Genomic DNA, 17608 nt, shown 5'->3' on the forward strand with positions numbered 1-17608 from the left:
GATGAAACATGATGTTTAATGGGAATCTGTCACCAGGTTTTTGCTCCCCCTTCTGAAAACAGCATGACGTAGAAATAGAGGCCCTGATTCGAACAATGTAACACTAAATTTACTGGGTGCTGCAGTTTTAAAAACTTTTGTCTCTGCTGCAGATCTGGCAGTTCTCTTAATGCTGAGCTCTGTATAACTCCGCCCCCACACCACTGATTAGTAGCTTTTATGGAGACAGTGTATAGGCAGAAAGCTGCCAATCACAGGTGAGGACATAGTTGGACTCTACGGCAGCAGGTCAAGTAGTCCTCTAGTGATAATTTCCTGCTGATAAGAAAGTAATGATTTTAGTGGAGTTACAAAAACTACATTACGCAGCCAAGCAAATGATACATCACTGAAATCAGGGTTTCTAGCCCCTACACTAAACTGCTCTTAAATTGTTAGTAAAAACCTGGTGACAGATTCCTTTAAATCAAGCACAACCTACAATGGCAAAGTAACGGTAGCTGTAAAATGTAGTACTTCTACATGGAGAAGGTAGATTTTCCCAACACAGTACAATGATACAAGATCCAGTGCAAGATGCTGAATGTGAAATTTGTATTACTCTTGGTAGTTTTTATATACCAAAGGTTCAAATTATTGTTGACATTTACTATTACAAAAATTATTTTTTTGAATATCAAACATTTTTATTCAATAGGTGCAGGGGACTTAAATAGAAAACCGATGACATACAGTAGATGAAAACTTAAATATAAGAGCAATGAGCAGACTATTTTGGTCTGATTGGCTGGCAATCTAACGTTTATAGAGGTTTCCGAACTCCCCCTGACAGTTTATGTAAGGGAAGAATTAGGCAGGTACAACTCTAACACCTGATTCTCAGGAGGTGTCTGGCACAGGCTTCCTACAATCCCTGAATAAGCACATAAATACGTTCAGCCATTTAAAAATACATGTGTATTTGGGGAGTTGTAAGGGATGGGTGTCAGCTGAATGAACATCGGGTCATCTGCTATATAAGGTGTATGGGCAACTTTAGCTATTAACAGAAGTTTGAATTAATAACTTTTTTTCCTTATTAAATAACAGTTTGATTATTTCTATTCTATAAATTGCTGAATGACAAGAAATTCATGTAATGTTGTAAAAATTATATAAGCATATAACAAAAGATAAAAAGTAGACTTGAAATATCCAAACAAAATTAGTTTTTCTTTTAATCAACTTTAGAAGCACTGCTATGTTTCAATGTTTCGGGTAAATGTGTTAGAATTTGACCAATTATCACTTGTCTTACACCTAGGAAGAGGTGTTTCAGTTGTTAATTCTAAATTAGCTATGCTGACACATTGGTAGGTATGTGCATTCAGAATTAATTCAGTGGATGCAATGAAATACATAAAATAAGTGTAACCAATAGTGTACAAAATGTACAATGGACAGTCTTTGAGAGGAGAATGCCAGTAATTTTAAGAAACATTACAAAGTCTGACCAATTATCTGACAGTATCTCGCCAGTTATATACAGTAATTATTACAGTGCATGAGTATGTACAGTTGTTTTCACATACGAGATTTTGATTCTACATAGCAACAGGGACTCAAAGTGGTCGTTGAAGGTCGGTCCAATCAATGCATTAGGAGAGTGTCTCTTTTTCTCTTGTGTTCAGTACAGGAGGCAGTGCTGTAAAACATAATGTAATTCTACACTGTTGGCTCCTGTACTAGGTATGAAAGCCAAGAAGACAGAGAAAGACACAGTGGGACTGATTCATGAAATCTTGTACGCCATGAAAAAAGTGGCGGAAAAGCTTTGAAAGGTCAAAAATACCGCAACGCTGTGTTGCACAAAAATGTTGGGACTTTGGCCAGTTTGATTCAGCTCTGCTGGAATTGATAAAGCTGGGAAAGTATGTAGTCATTTCCGCCCATCTAGTTGATCAAAACTGCCAGCCTTTTTAACAACAGAAATGATACTACAGTCATTGACTAGAGTAGCATTACTGGGACGGTGTATGAAAAAACAGAAGAAGGGCTTAACTTAATGAATTTGGCACTTTTTGTACTCCATCAAGACTGGTGTATCACGTATTGGTTTTGATGAACTGGTTACTCTTTCTTCTAGTGCAAAGAAAGGAGCAGACTACACCTGGTCTGTGCTGCTATTTAGAAACCAAATCTGCTAGACAAATTCAGAAAGCTTTGGTAGGTCTGACCCAAATTTGACAAAACAAAGGACTTCATCAATATATGCATATTAAAAAATTATCTTTCGTTCCCAATTTTTTTTCCTGATCCATAAAATTTTTTAACGACAAAAACATTACAATAATTTAAAGTAATATTCAGAGCCATGAAGATTGAAGAACTGTGCAAAAATACAAAATTAGTTTACATTGTATCATTGAGTATATCAACACAACTTTTTTATATTGGCCAATTAGGACACTAATGGTCCAGTTTTTCATTAGGTACGATGGTCTAGATATTTCTGTATGAGCATGGGAAAATTTCATATTTTTGTGAATTTAAAATAATTTTTTTTATACAACACATTGCTTTTAACTGCTGGTTCTTTATACAGTTGGGATTTATACCTTTCAGATGCCCACATGTAAACAGATGACTAATAATGGTTGACTGAATTTATGTAACAGTTTCTGTGTCTCCATGTAGCGTTCTTTTTATTACTGAGCCCACGCCACTGTGTTTTGCACAGTCATGTGGGCTCAGTAATGTATGGATCACTCAATACTCATGACCAAACATTAATTTGAAGAAAGACAAATCACAAAACAAAGTACAATATAGGTAATCTTACTTGCACATGTATTTTCTTTCCGGACTGCTTGTAATTCCATTGATCACATAACAATCACCACCATTCACACAGTATGTCTTCTCCTTTTCTGAACATTTTGTTAGATGCCCTACTGGAGACACTGCATAGGAAATAAAGAAAAAGAGCAAAATCAAAATAAACAACAGATCACACAAGTGCTTACCAAGCAATAAACACTAATAGTTCCCCAGCTACTAGGTCTAGTGTAGGTCGGTGTCAGCCCACAGTTTAAAAAACAAATCCAAAACAAACAAAAAGACCTGCGCTAAAAGGATTAAATGGAGGCTGCAAATGTGGACAAATGATGTACAAAGGCACCACCTAAGTAAACATGTATGAGTTCAATAAAGGTGCAAACTACAAATACAATAGATAATCGCACATAAAACAATAGCACTAAATACTCATCCTCAAGGAAAGGAGCATGCACTCACCAGAAAAAAAAGGGATGATGATGAGAGCTGCAGAGGATCAATCACACAGACGCGGTAACAATGCTGGTTTGTATATGAAGCACACACTCAGCTTTCTTTCCACAGCGGCGCTTCATATACAAACCAGCATTGTTACCGCGTCTGTGTGATTGATCCTCTGCAGCTCTCATCATCATCCTTTTTTTTTCTGGTGAGTGCATGCTCCTTTCCTTGAGGATGAGTATTTCGTGCTAATGTTTTTTGTGCGATTATCTATTGTATTTGTAGTTTGCACCTTTATTGAACTGATACATGTTTACTTAGGTGGTGCCTTTGTACATCATTTGTCCACTTTTGCAGCCTTCATTTAATCTTTTTAGCGCAGGTCTTTTTGTTTGTTAAAGAAAAAGAGAGGATAAACTACATGATGCATTCACTGTAATAAACATGGTATTACACTATTTATGGGACTGAATGAACCAATTTATTGACCAGCCAACCACTTTTACAATTCACATTACTCTTCCTAAAAGAAGACCTGACCCCAGGTAAAAAAAAAAGACCAGTTTTTCTTTTTTCTTTTTTTTTTTTTTTAGTAAGAAACATGTTTGACTAACTTTTGTTACATTACCATATTTCATTATGTCCATGAAGTTACTTCTGTTTTCATTATTGCCTTCTCCTGTCAAGGGTTAATCCCTGTTCACATTGGGCTAGGCATCTGTCAATTGCTTTATTTATATTTGTTTTGACCCTTATTACTGTGCGTCTAGTATATATGTTTGTATTGACACATAAGAAATTTGCCTCTGCTAACATGGCTGGAGAAGATGTCAGTGCATCTCATTAATCAAGGAATTGCTAGAAATACCGGAACAGGCAGGTATTTAAGCGCACTGCTAATGCACTACTAACATCATGATTAAGGGTATCACACACCAGAAACGCGTTGATGTTTTAAGGACCTATCTATCATGATATTTTAATCTTGTTTGCACTGCTTTTTTGTAGTCATCCACAAATAAACATTTGCATGTTTGTGAAGCTGGACCGCTCCTTCTTTTCCTTGAATTTGCTATATCTAGACATAGATGCCTTCATCGCTCCGAACTGCTTGAGATCATATGCAGGTGAGCTGGCCATTTTCTATTTCACATTGCCTTTTTTAGACCTTATTTTTATGGTCTTCATAAAGGGGGAGTGTCCCAAGGGATTCTCGGGGGGGTGTCTTTATGCTGCTCTAGGTTATTACTCTGTGAGCCTTGCTCCCTTGGAAAGACCATAAAAAGTAGCACTGCATAAAAAGACCCAGATCTCTGGAAGCCATACGGCAGATTTTATAAAGCAGACAAAAAAATGGCATATTCTGGGAAACAGCGGAAATAAAAGAACATAAACTGGCTATTTTTTACATAGTGGCAAGTCCTCTTTAAAGTTACATAGGGTTGTAGAATGATGACACTAGTAGAAGAATGTCATTACAGCTATTTTGTATTGCCCCAGATGTAGTACCCATACACTACTTCCAAATTTATAATTTCAAACAACTGAGAAAAAGGAGAGTTTTGCAGACTACTACTATTATTTCCATTTTGAAATAGAAACTTATAGATCAAAAACTGACTGTTGAACAGTTTCAAAGCAGGAATCACTAGGCTTCTCAGTTTATAGTAGAGAGTACGCAGTGATGAACTACATCTGTTTTTCTAAATTACCATGGGCGAGAACAGTGTGTGGATGTCATATATCACTGAAATATCCATTTAACCTGAATTAGTGTAAGTCAAAAGATTTACAGTAATGATTTCAATTTTATGCAATAAAATCTGAAAATGTTATGAAAATAATCTGTGCCACCAATAGAAAAAGAAAAATATAATTTCATAATTGATCACAAATATATAATTGCTAAGACTACTACATGACTAGGTACAAAAATATATATTTTTTTATTTATTGATTCATTAAAGTAGTAACTTTATCAGCTCAGTTGTCAAAAAATCTGCAGAAAGGCATAAATGACACTAAACAGTTTTTGGAAAACAACTGCATTAGGCCGGTTTCACACATCCAGGAAACACAGACAGTTCTCACATTGCAGAACCCGTTCTGCCTTCCTGATCTGAGCTTACTGCTTCATATATGCCTAAGAAGCCATTAGCTCAGGTCAGACACTTGAAGGTTTAGCCAATGCAAGAGAAGATCTGTGTTTCACAGATGTGTAGATTGTGAGCCCTCGCAGGCAGGGTCCTCTCTCCTCCTGTACCAGTCGTGACTTGTATTGTTTGAGATTACTGTACTTGTTTTTATTATATATACCCTCCTGACATGTAAAGTGCCATGGAATAAATGGTGCTATAATAATAAATAATAATAATAATAATAATGTGGGAAACCAGCCTTACTCTATGATGACTATTATCTGACAAATTATTAAGGATGTGGGAAAAAGAATACAAGACAGAACAATGAGAATGTATTGATGCCTAAGTCTTTGGATAGATGTTTTCTTAGTTACTTCTTCTGACATGTCATCTAGGCATAGAGAAATTCTAGCAGTATATAAAAATATTGAAAAGCACTTGAATTGACAATCTAGTTGGCCATTTTCTAGCAAATATCTGTAGATATCAAACTTGAAAACATATTTGGTTTGTAAGAAATATCTTCCTGACTCATGTGCGCATGAAGTTAAATATGCATGCCCAGTCCTTTTCACCCCTAACATTTGCCCTACAAGGGGTGTCTCCAAACACTGAATGGTTGGCCGATACTGCCAAGATCATACATAAATAACATAATTTGCAGTGGCATGTTAATGCCCAATTTCTCCAGCCACCTAATTTCTAGGTGTAGCTTGCTGAATTTTCCAACTTCCATAATGCACCATGATAACAGGCCAAGTTTTATACCTGCAGTCCTGTAGAAATTTACAGATAATAACTTATCACTATAAGGTGTGCCAAATGACTACCTCCATTCTGTTAATAGTTTGTTCTGCAAATGAGCAAAAAGATATGTAACAACACCACAGTAACTAAATGATCATGGTAAAATGAACAAGGCAAAATTACTTTGTTCTAAAATAATTACATAATTTTTCTACACTTATGTTGAGAAGTTTTTTGTCACTTCTTGGGACTGTGAATATTATTTATGAAGTTTTTTATCAAGCAGACTTCTTCAACAATCACACCTTACATACTGTAAGATGACTATAGCTCTAGTATGTGTTACATGTGAATATTCAATTCTGAAGTGGTTTTCTGCTTCAAATTATTCTTTCTAGCTTCCCTAGGGACCAGCATAGCACAAGCCTCAGATAAAGTATCTGCAGGACAAACACTGAGGAGATAATACTAGACAATGCATTTCCTGGAAGCATGTCCAAAAAGAAGAAAACACAGTCTTTATTGTATTTAGAGATAATAGCATACCAAATATTTCAAAGTGAGTTTTCCTGTTAAAATACCATGAAAGATCATATCAACTAGCTTACAATAAAGTTTGGATCGGGCATATAATTCTTACCTGAAACAGCTACATACATTCTGACTCCGAAGAACCTTTACTCAACCATTGATGAAAGTCAACTGCTTACTGAAGGACAGGGGCTATATATATATATATAACAAGGTATCAATTTTAAGATATATAGCAAATATTGTGCCAAGTACTGAATGGATATATAGTATTTCAGCTTCTGGGTGATACGTAAGCAACCTCTAACTAGAGTCAATTAAATGAATAATAGATTTCTATTCAAGAGGTTGTCCAATGAATGCAAATCCTGTACTCGTACCGTAATAGCCATATGACGTCACAAGCGACATACCTCGCAGAGACGTGCCCGGCTAGAGCTTATTTTGACAAAATAAACTATTCGGCAGCAGTGCCAGCAGCCACGTTGGGTTGCATTTTTAATCTGAGAAGACAAACTGATTAAAATCACTGAATTTTATGAGAAATTTTGCACGATTATCAAAGGCTAAAAAATAATCACTAAGAATTTAGGGCACACATCTTATATTTTCAACTGGGGAGATGAATTTTCAGATTGTCAAGTCAATGAGACATGCTATTGATTGTACAACACATCGCATAAATCACTAAGCAAGTTGAGTATGTCGAGAAAATCTGTTGAAATAAAGGTGTTGTCTCTTCAAGAATACCCTTCTTAGACTAGACTCTTGTCATTCTAATGTAATAAATGGGCAATCGCGGGTCAGGAGGACCTTAGCGAGAGCCATTCTCTTTAGCCACTCACCAAGCTGACTAATTGTGGGTAGAGTACTCCCTTTTATAGTGTTCATGTGCCCAACAAGGGCATATTAAAATGAGATGACCATCAGTCTACCCTTTTAAACACAAATATTAGGATAACTGTTTAGTAGAATTCAAGAGAATCTATCAATAGGTTTTTGCTACCTAATTCTAAAGCCGCATAATGTAAAAACAAAAACCCTTATACCAGCAATGTGTCACTTACTGGGCTGCTTAGTGTAGTTTTGATAAAATAATTGTTTTATTATCAGGATATTATTATTAAAAGGACTAGTTGTCAGGTAGTCGACCATATTCATAATCTCTGTATAACCCCAACACTGATTGGCAGGTTTCTGTATACACTACACATGGGCAGAAATTTGACAATCAGTGGTAGGGGCGGAGTTATACAGAGCTCAACATTCAGAGAACTGCTAGATCTGCAGAAGGTAAACAGTGATTTTATCAAAATGCCAATGAGAAGCCAAGTAATATATCACTGGAATCATGGTACCAGTCCTTACATCATGCTGCTCTCCGGAGGAGTAGAAAATACCTGGTGACAGATTCCCGTTAATGTGTCTATGTGGAATCTCATAATATAAATCACAACATTAGCATACAAGGTTATTTAGGGTAAAACCCAATATGATATATAAAAAATGCCACACAAAACAAGGAAGTTTTAGAGGAAAATGCATCTATTAGATTCCAAGTCTGGTTGGACAGGTTTGACAATTGCAGTAACTTCTGTGAGTATAGATTAACCAAATCTTTATCTCAGGATTTCCTGAGCAAATTGTAACTCTCAAGCAGTCCTTCTCGAGATACCGCATTGTTGTCATAAAAGCTCATGCATTCCTTGGCAGGTTCAGCTGGCAGGTAGGAATGAGCTTTGCAAGAATATATATTGCAGAAGAAGGAAAGCGCATCATTTCCTGACATATGCAGATTAGGTAATGTTTATCGCTACTTTCTTTGACAAAACGCGCACATAGATAAGAACTGACAATAATGCAAATCACCTTTAAGCTCAATGAGGTTAAATATTAAAATACCTATGTTAATCCCTAATGAACAAATGTTCTCAGTTATTTTCAGTAATACAGGTTCTATAAGATATCATAGAAATAGAATCAATAACGTGTTAAGAAATTAGAGTTTTTCCTTTTCTATTTCTTTATACAACTCAATGCAAGCCCTTATACTGCCTCTAGAAGGTGCTGCGTGATGAATGATATAACTGGATATGACAGTCTATATATGGAGTGGTAATCCATGACATATATCTATTTATTCAGGCGGCATTTTATGACTCGTGAACCCTGTGCATAAATGTCACTGATAGCGACCCACAGTAAGCATGCAATGAAAAACAGATAAGGCTAGTTTCACATTAGCGTTTTTTTGCGCAGCGCATCGGGCGCATAAAAAACGCAAAGAAAAACGCAAAACAAACGCGCGTTTTTTTAACGTCATGCGCACGCTGATGTGTAAAAAAAACGCAGCGTTGTTTGCGTTTTACATGCGTTTTTTGCATGCGTTGGCGTTTTTTATGCGCATGCGTTTTTAAGTGTGACGTTTTTTCCATTGTCTAGAGAACATTCTAGACTTGTTTCACTCAAAAACGCATGCGTAAAAAAACGCAACCGTGCGCAAGACCATGCGCACGCATGCGTTACCATAGACTTCAATGTGTTGTTTTTGCGCATTCCGTGCGCAAGCGTGCGCATGCGTTTTTTTGCCGAGACAGGGCGCACCAAAAAATCCAACATGTTGCGTCTGGCGCACCTGGCGCAAAAGACAAAAAAACGCATGCGCACGAAATCGCAAGTGTGCGCAAAAACATGCGCACGTCATGTTAAACATAGGTGCGCAGTGCGCATGCGCACGGGTGCGCACGATGCGCTGCGCACAAAAGCGCAAATGTGAAACCAGCCTAAGCTATCAATTTCTTAGGTGCAGATCAAAGCAATTCTTATCCTTTGTATGACAGCATGCAGGTTCTGAATGGGTTAAATAAGAAGCTATCTCCTGCAAAATCCAGATTTACCAGGAACACTCAAGGTAAAGCAGTAAATTCTCAATGTCAGTAATGTGTAGCTGCTGGTTCAAGTTACACAATACATGTTCTTAAGAAGAACTTTCTCTTATGAAATACACATACGGAAGAGTATATGTTAGGGATTAGCACTTTATATTTTCTCATTTGCTTTATGGGGGAGATCAATTTGTTTACTTTTCTCTGTTAAAAATTATGCAATAGTCTCCTAAAGCTTCTAAACAATCTGAATAGACAGTAAAATCTTATTATCTATCTATCTATCTATCTATCTATCTATCTATCTATCTATCTATCTATCTATCTATCTATCTATCTATCTATCCCATATCTATATGTCCCATATCTATTATCTATCAATCCCATATCTATCTATCTATCTATCTATCTATCTATCTATCTATCTATCTATCTATCTATCTATCTATCTATCCCATATCTATATGTCCCATATCTATTATCTATCAATCCCATATCTATCTATCTATCTATCTATCTATCTATCTATCTGTCTATCTATCTATCTATCTATCCCATATCTATCTATCTATCTATCTATCTATCTATCTATCTATCTATATGCATGTAATCTAACTATTAACCCTTGTACTGTCTGTAGCCATCTGTAGCTTTAGTATGACATGGCCTATGTCAATCTAATCACTTCAATGCTCTTCAGTGTTACACTAAGGTCTTCTAGGGGTCATTTTCTCAAGAAAGCAAAGAACGGGATACTGAGGTCATATGAGGAAAGATCGGTATTGGCAGCAGATATAGAGATTATGGTGAAGTAATTAGTACTAATGCTTTAACCAGAAAATGTCAGATGGTAAGAATAATGGACATAGGCTCACTATTGTGTTTGCAAGTCTTGCTCCGGACACCTGCGGACTGTTTGTTAGAATAGTGTAGAAGTATTGTTGTATGGTATTGGCGACACACAGGACTAAAATCACAGTCATAGTAATACAGTACCTCCATAAAACGTTGTCAGTCATCATTACATATACAAGTAATTATTCATAATAATAGATGAGTGATAGTCCAGCTTTAAAAAAAAAGTTACTTAGCAAACCTTGGGTTCAGCTAATGAATTTTAACAAAAATAATTGCTATGTTCTGTTTTATTTTGTACAGTTTTTCCTTAATTGCTACAGTCCATGTGATATGTAGCTGCAATCACCTTGAGTGTTCTTCATTTTACAGGATCTGATACAGCTCAGCCATGAAGGAATCTGGGACTCAACATGTTGCTTGCTTCTAGATCAGGCGTGCTAGACCTCCATCCAACCTTACAGTATCTAGAGGTCTCCTTTTCATCTATACACATCAGCTAAGGGTTGGAAATGTTTCATGTCTGGGAGCAATGCCACTTGAGTTGATCCAGATTTTCCCAGGAAGGATAATGAAATGTGAAACCTAGCTATAGTCTGGGAATGTACATGTTACATACTCATAGTCTAAAAACTACAGAGAACCACATTTGTATGAACAAATTCATTATCTAATGTTTTGTCTTTTCCACTGTTGTATTTTATGACATAGATTCACTCATCGAACACTTGGACAAACAAAGCACTAGATTACTAATTATTTTTCCAGCACTGAACCATATGACTCAGGGATCAATGATTTATTGAAATATGCATAGTGAGATGTTTCACCCTGATAGGATGACCGATGTGGACACAATATCACTCGGTTCTCATGTTTCTGTCATTAGTGTATATCCTCTAAGCTTAATGAATTAATCAAATATGGGTGTTTAAACATGGGAAAAAAGTAACATCTGGTGTTAGGATAAAATATCATTGCTGGTAAGTGACTACACTGCTAAGTAGCACTATGGGAATAAGTCACGAAAATGGGGTCTTATATCAGAACTCGTAGTTTTTACCTTATAGCAGCAGATTAGAAGGCAGCTTTCGTTCTCTGTGCAGATCATCAGCATTTTACCTTCATATTGGGTGTAGAAAAAATTGAGAACTGGATGTCGCCAAACTGAAATGGACTGCATGCTGTTTTACCAATAAAACCTAACTAGATTCTGGTCTGAGCCTAGTTTTTATGTCTTTCTAATCCTGACTCAATGCTTTTTACGAGGGGCTGTGACCTTTTTCTGTTTTTATTTTCCCTTGCAACAGTCTGATATATAGGAACTGTAATAATGAAAATGCATATTCCCTTTTAATGCAATTTTTCCCCCCAAATTTAACCCTGCAACTACAGAAATGTCACATTATGAAAATACGGTAAAAGAGAGTGGAGGCACGTGATTTCTAAAATTTTGTCCCTAAAGTTCGAAAATCGGTAGACTATATCGAAGATATGCAATAATGAGTACTCAAAAGAGAGAAATGCTCAAAATGCATTTTTGAAGGAGACTGGAAGAAGTACTGTTAATATAGTAAACTTAGAGACACACAAAACACAAAAGCATAAATAATGGCAGGGAAACAAGGTGTCCTCATTGAAGATAAAATGTCTGGTCAAACATGACCTCTACTGCATAGACTCTTTCTGAAGCTCCTTCTGACAGCATCAAGGTCACACAAAACATTGTGCCTGTGAAGGCAAGGCAAAAATAGACTTGGCTTTGGCTTTATTTGGTGTATTTTATTACAATCCATTATAGCTGAGTTGGGCATTTTCCTCTATTTAGAGAGAACGTGAATCAATGCTAAAATCCTTGCACAGAATGAAGATAACCATAGAACTCAAGGGCAATATTAACTGTTTATATTTAGAAACACATGCCCAAGATAAATCTCACGGAAGTTGTATAATTCTGTGTGCTTTTAGTTGAGAACATGGTTCCTAATGACAGGGTGCATCGTGGACAATTCCACTTCTTTACTGGCTAAGAAGGAATACATTTTTATCTTTAAAGCAGCTTGGCAAATGATTCATGATGACCAAATCACAAGCATCATGAATCAAAGTCTGGCTGAACTATTACAGCCAAGTACATTACTTTTACTTTGGAAGCGAAACATACCTGACTGTAATCATGCATCCAAGCTGCCTTTTAGTTTGGGCAACATGAATCATCTGACATGTTCCCTTTAACAATAGGATGATGATTACACTTAAGTATATGATAGGATAACATTGATATCATAGTCCTATATGGGATTAGGAAATATTCACTGAATATATTCTACTATGAGCAAACTCGCTAAAACAGTAGTGGAGCAAAGAAAATCAAATTGTATCGAATTTGGATTCAAACAAATTGAGATTTTCTTTGTGTGAATTGGCTTTAATGGCTGCAGCCATTTTACACATTACAGAAGAGATTGTATACCCAGAGAAGAATTACAAGACCAAAGGTGGGCTTCTACATAATGCCTTGGAGCTAACACATTACATGCTATAGCACAGCCTATATCAGGAGGGGCTATGATATAAAAGCTGGAGTGAGGAATGTAACTGCCATGTGAATATACAGATGTGTGAAGAACTGCTACCATCATTTACTATCCGTTTACTCATGGTCATATATGTTGAGGACACTGACATTAGTAAAGCATGTTTTGTCAGAGTAATTGGAATCTTTTACAGTACTGTCGAGTTGCAATTAATCAAATAAAAAAGGCAAACCTTATGACTTCAGATTTCAAAGTAGTGGTATAATTCCTTACATGATTTACAAAATTTTACATAATTCAAAAGTCTTATCTTGATTGTGAGCTATTAGTTAGAGATTGAGATCTCGGGAGATGAAATCTCAATCTGCACATGCGCCGCCTCCAGCAGCCATTTTCCCAGAGGCCAGTTGATTCCCCAGGTACAGATTGAGATCTCAGCAACGAGATCTCTTCCCGATCTCGGGAGATCTCGGGAGATGACGTCTTGGAGTTGAGATCTCAATTTGCACATGTGCCGCCTACGGTGGCCATTTTCCTGGGGGCCAAAGGATCGAGACAATAGAACTGCGGAGGGCTTTGGGCTTTCACATAATGTCGCCAAAATTTTTGGGGAAAAAAGTGCGTCTTATAGTCCAAAAAATATGGTATATTGTTTTTCCTTTTCCTTAACAATTCTCAACACCTGGGGATTTTGCTGCAGATCTGGAAGAAATCCAGTTCAAAATCTGCAAAAATCTGAAGCACTTTCATTAAGTTTTTAACTAATTCAGTATGTGCCTTTATGCACTTAATGTAGTGTGGCTGTATTAATATACTTACATACCTCTGCTGTTTCCGGTATCCAGCGCCGTTCTTCTCCTCTTCTCAGTGATGTCACCGCTCTGCAGACTGTCTGGGTCACGCTGTGCTCTGCATGACCTAGAAGTAACTTTTACAATGTAAGTCTATGGAGTGTCAGAACAAGGCTTCATAGGCTTTCATTGTAACAGAGACTTATGCATAGAGAATAGAGTGAGCTAGTCTTAATTGTGATGATGTCACTGAGAAGAGGAGAGCGTGATGGTAGGTAAGTATATTAATGCATATCTACACATATTTCATGCAGAAAAAACTTAAAGGGAGTGCTTCTTTAATAACCAAAAAATCATGTCTTTTTGGTCGGGGCTGCTCTTTTCCTGTGCCGCGCTCACCTGCAGATATTCATGGGTAAGATATTAACTCTTTCCGCAGTGGTCTTTTTTTGATTACCTTCTGCTTTGGATATACACCTCTTAGGCCACATTGGTTTTTGGAGTGCTACATCTCTGTTTTCTCATGATTGATGACTATGCATTATATATATACTTTTTGGAACTTGTCTGATGATAGTCGGAGATGTATGGTTTCATCTTTATATCACCCATTCTGCTACATAGTGTGTTCTTGCGGTTACCATATATGAGCCTTGTACGAGCACTTTAGTGTTATGTCTGTATTTTGTATGTTTTCTATGAGAATTTAATAATAAAGTGGATTTTTATCATATATTTCAGAATACATCTCCTTGGTTTTCTGTAGGATTTATATTATATTGGAGTATCCGGCGTTATCAATATGTCCAATGTAAAGGTTTATTAACCTATATGGGTAATGGATTTTCATCAGTGGCTTGTATTTCTATTCTTTTATTTATATGGCATAAACTAAAATTTAGATAAGTTCAAAGCACGCAAAGTGTTTTCATTTTACAATGGTCAGTAGCTGTCAACTTGCCACACAGATCAATATAAGAATGGCTGGCGCTCACCCCTGCATTGTGCTAAAGCTTGGGTGACCAGACTGACCCCATCTTCTTTCTCTTATGAAATCACTGCTTTCAGTTAAGATGACATATTTGTCTCCTTTACTACAAGTCTTATTTATGTCTTCTCTAAAAGGCTTTTGGCTTAAATCTATAATCCAGTAACAGAAGTGTGCTTAATGCATTATCACTGTTACAAGTATCGGAAAAAAGTTCACTCTGTTAGTAAAGATTAGAGGGGTAAAAAGGGCCCAAATTAGTGCAAGCAGGCCCAGCTTAGCTTGCTTCATTACTAAATTAAAGTGACTACTGTTGCATACATGTCTAGGTGCTGTTTTTGTCTCAGTAAAAGTATATTATAGAAAATATTTTTTCTAATGTTGTTTTCATGATGTAAAAAAGTATTAACACTAAGACCGGCAATAATGTTGGACACTAATGTGGGTGGTTTGCACAGGAAAGCAAATTACAAAATTTTAACAATGTTGCTGAGGAGTGTAAAAACTGTAAATAATATTAGCCATAATTGCAAAATAAGTATGTATAGCGCTGCAGAATATGGTAGTGCTATATAAGCTAAGCATAATAAATAAATAAAATAGTTACTTACAACTAAAAGTTATAAAGTAATGCTATGATGCCTGACAGGAGTTTCCATGTTGTTGTAAGGCAGGTTATTGGGCAGTAGTTGGATGGAACTGTTCCTTTGTGTGGATCCTTCATGATCAGCACTGTTCTCCCTTCTGTTAGCCAAGCTTGGTGGTGGCCTTCTACTAGCAGTTGGTTCATCTGCTTTGCCATGCGTTCATGTACCGCTGTTAATTTCTATAGCCAGTAGGTGTGAATCATGTCTGGGCCAGGTGCTGTCCAGCTCTTCATGTTCTTGACCCCGCTGTTGGATGTCTGCTTCTGTAATGGTGACTGGTTCTTGCTCTAGGTGGTTGCTGTGTTTCATTCTCAGATCTTGCAGCCACATTTCACTGGTGTTGTGTGTTTTCCCTTCTCCTATATGTCCCTCCAGTATTGTTCATTCTCTGCTATTGATGGAGTTGCTGCCTTTGTGCTGTTGTACTGTAGTTAGGAGTACACTTTAGATGGTTCTTGGAGAACAGGGCATTTATCTACTTGACCTCAGCTTCTCTAGTATATCTCCCTAGTCTTGCAGCGAGTGCGGTGAGACTTTGCTTAGCAGTCTCTAGGGCTTCAGCTGGGGTCAGGTCTTTGTACTTGTCCAGCTTGGTCTTATTCTTGATCTTTATACCTTTCTGTATTTCTGTTAGTTGGCTGACTTCCCTTCGTGTCACCTTGATTTGTCTCCAGCCTTCTTTTCCGAGGGGGGCACATACTTCTGTTGTTCTTTCTGGTTGTATAGCCAAGCATTTCCATGATTGCTGAGGCAGTAGCAAAGATCATTTTAGTAGTTTGAGTTATAGTGGAGGTAGGTATTGATGCAAGTACTCTATTGCTGTATGTGTATATATATATATATATATATATATATATATATATATATACTGTATATAAATATATATGGAATATATATATATTTATATGGACTATATATTCTTTTTCTTCGGTAGTATTTTTCGTGCAGTAATATTTAATATTTTTCATCATTTTAAAATAAATCTCTAGTCTGCTGTAAGTAAATTTACAAACATAATACTCTTATATGGGGATATTGTATTAATTGAAAATCTTAATCTGCAAGTATTTTTCTTAAAGCGAGGAATCTGCCTAAGGACATAATTTACATTAAAACCAAATTAATCAGCAGCAAATAGCAAGCTGTTCACTTAATCGGTATCTGGGCATTAACAACTGGCCTAATTTAATGATTCAATTTTGTGCCATCATGGCCATGGAGAGGCACTCCATCAATGTCACCTACAGACCAGAAGGAAGTGGAGCAGTTTCATTTTTAATGATTACTTAATTAGCCTAAGTGGCTAAACAACAGAAGTTTTCTTAATGCAAAGAAAGCTTAGCTTATATACAAGTCATAAGAGAAGAATGTACACAAGGCTTGGAGATGTGTATTTGGAAGCAAACAAAATATGTATGAAGCAGTTATTGAAAAAAGGCAACTATGCACAAAGGAAAGAAAAAAAAATATATATATATAAATTTTTTTTAAGGAGCAGTTCATGAAAATTCTGTTCATGCAATTGGAGCTGCATAGTGACAGTGGCATAGGTGAGAGTAACATTAATGTACACTTTGTTTCTGCACCAGTCACCCCTATAAGTGTTCTGTGAACCTCTACAGAAGGTAAGACATGTTTGTCAGGTTTGAACTAATGAACCCAAATATCATTTTCCAGTATATGACGAAATTTAAAAGTGAATAGAATAAATTATGATATATATGCTGAAAAGTGACATTAATGAGTTGTTATCCGCTTATCACACGTCTAACAACTTGAGAACGGTATCTCAGCTAAATGCCATTGGAATGATAACATTATTATACACAGGGCAGATTGTTTTTCTTCATATTATAAATTGAATAATTTGGAAAGGGGAGCATCAGAAATATAAAAAGGGCTTGCTTTTTTTCATTAACAGCGCCTCCCATAGGTGTATGGTATTTCAATTCTCTTGATAAAGGATGAGTTGCAATGTGAGACACAACCCCTGAACATATGTGGCAAGTTCATGGGGGAAATTCAGAATCTTCTTACAATTCCTGGACAAACCCTTTTAAACTAAAAATAATTAGATTAAAATGACAACGCAATGCAAAAGGAAAGAAAGAGACACGTCAAGAGTAGAGTTGAGCGACTTTTGTTTTTTTAGGGTCGCGTTTCGTTTCGTGAAACCCGACTTTTCCAAAAATCGGGTCGAGCAAGATCGGCCGATTATAGGGAAAAGT

General features: G+C 36.5%; 1 protein-coding gene across 7 annotated transcripts in view; it reads right to left on the bottom strand.

The window, feature by feature from the left end:
* NRG1 (neuregulin 1) overlaps positions 1-17608 on the bottom strand; it is a 1024711-nt gene that overhangs the window by 33303 nt on the left and 973800 nt on the right. For all 7 annotated transcript variants that reach the window (XM_073543387.1, XM_073543376.1, XM_073543367.1 and 4 more), the window contains one exon: positions 2822-2942. In XM_073543387.1, the coding sequence (XP_073399488.1) occupies positions 2822-2942 (121 nt within the window). The remainder of the gene's footprint in view (positions 1-2821; positions 2943-17608) is intronic.

The sequence above is a fragment of the Dendrobates tinctorius genome, unplaced genomic scaffold, assembly GCF_039654945.1.
Source record: "Dendrobates tinctorius isolate UK_male_01 unplaced genomic scaffold, ASM3965494v1 ptg000011l, whole genome shotgun sequence".
Lineage (NCBI taxonomy): Eukaryota > Metazoa > Chordata > Amphibia > Anura > Dendrobatidae > Dendrobates > Dendrobates tinctorius.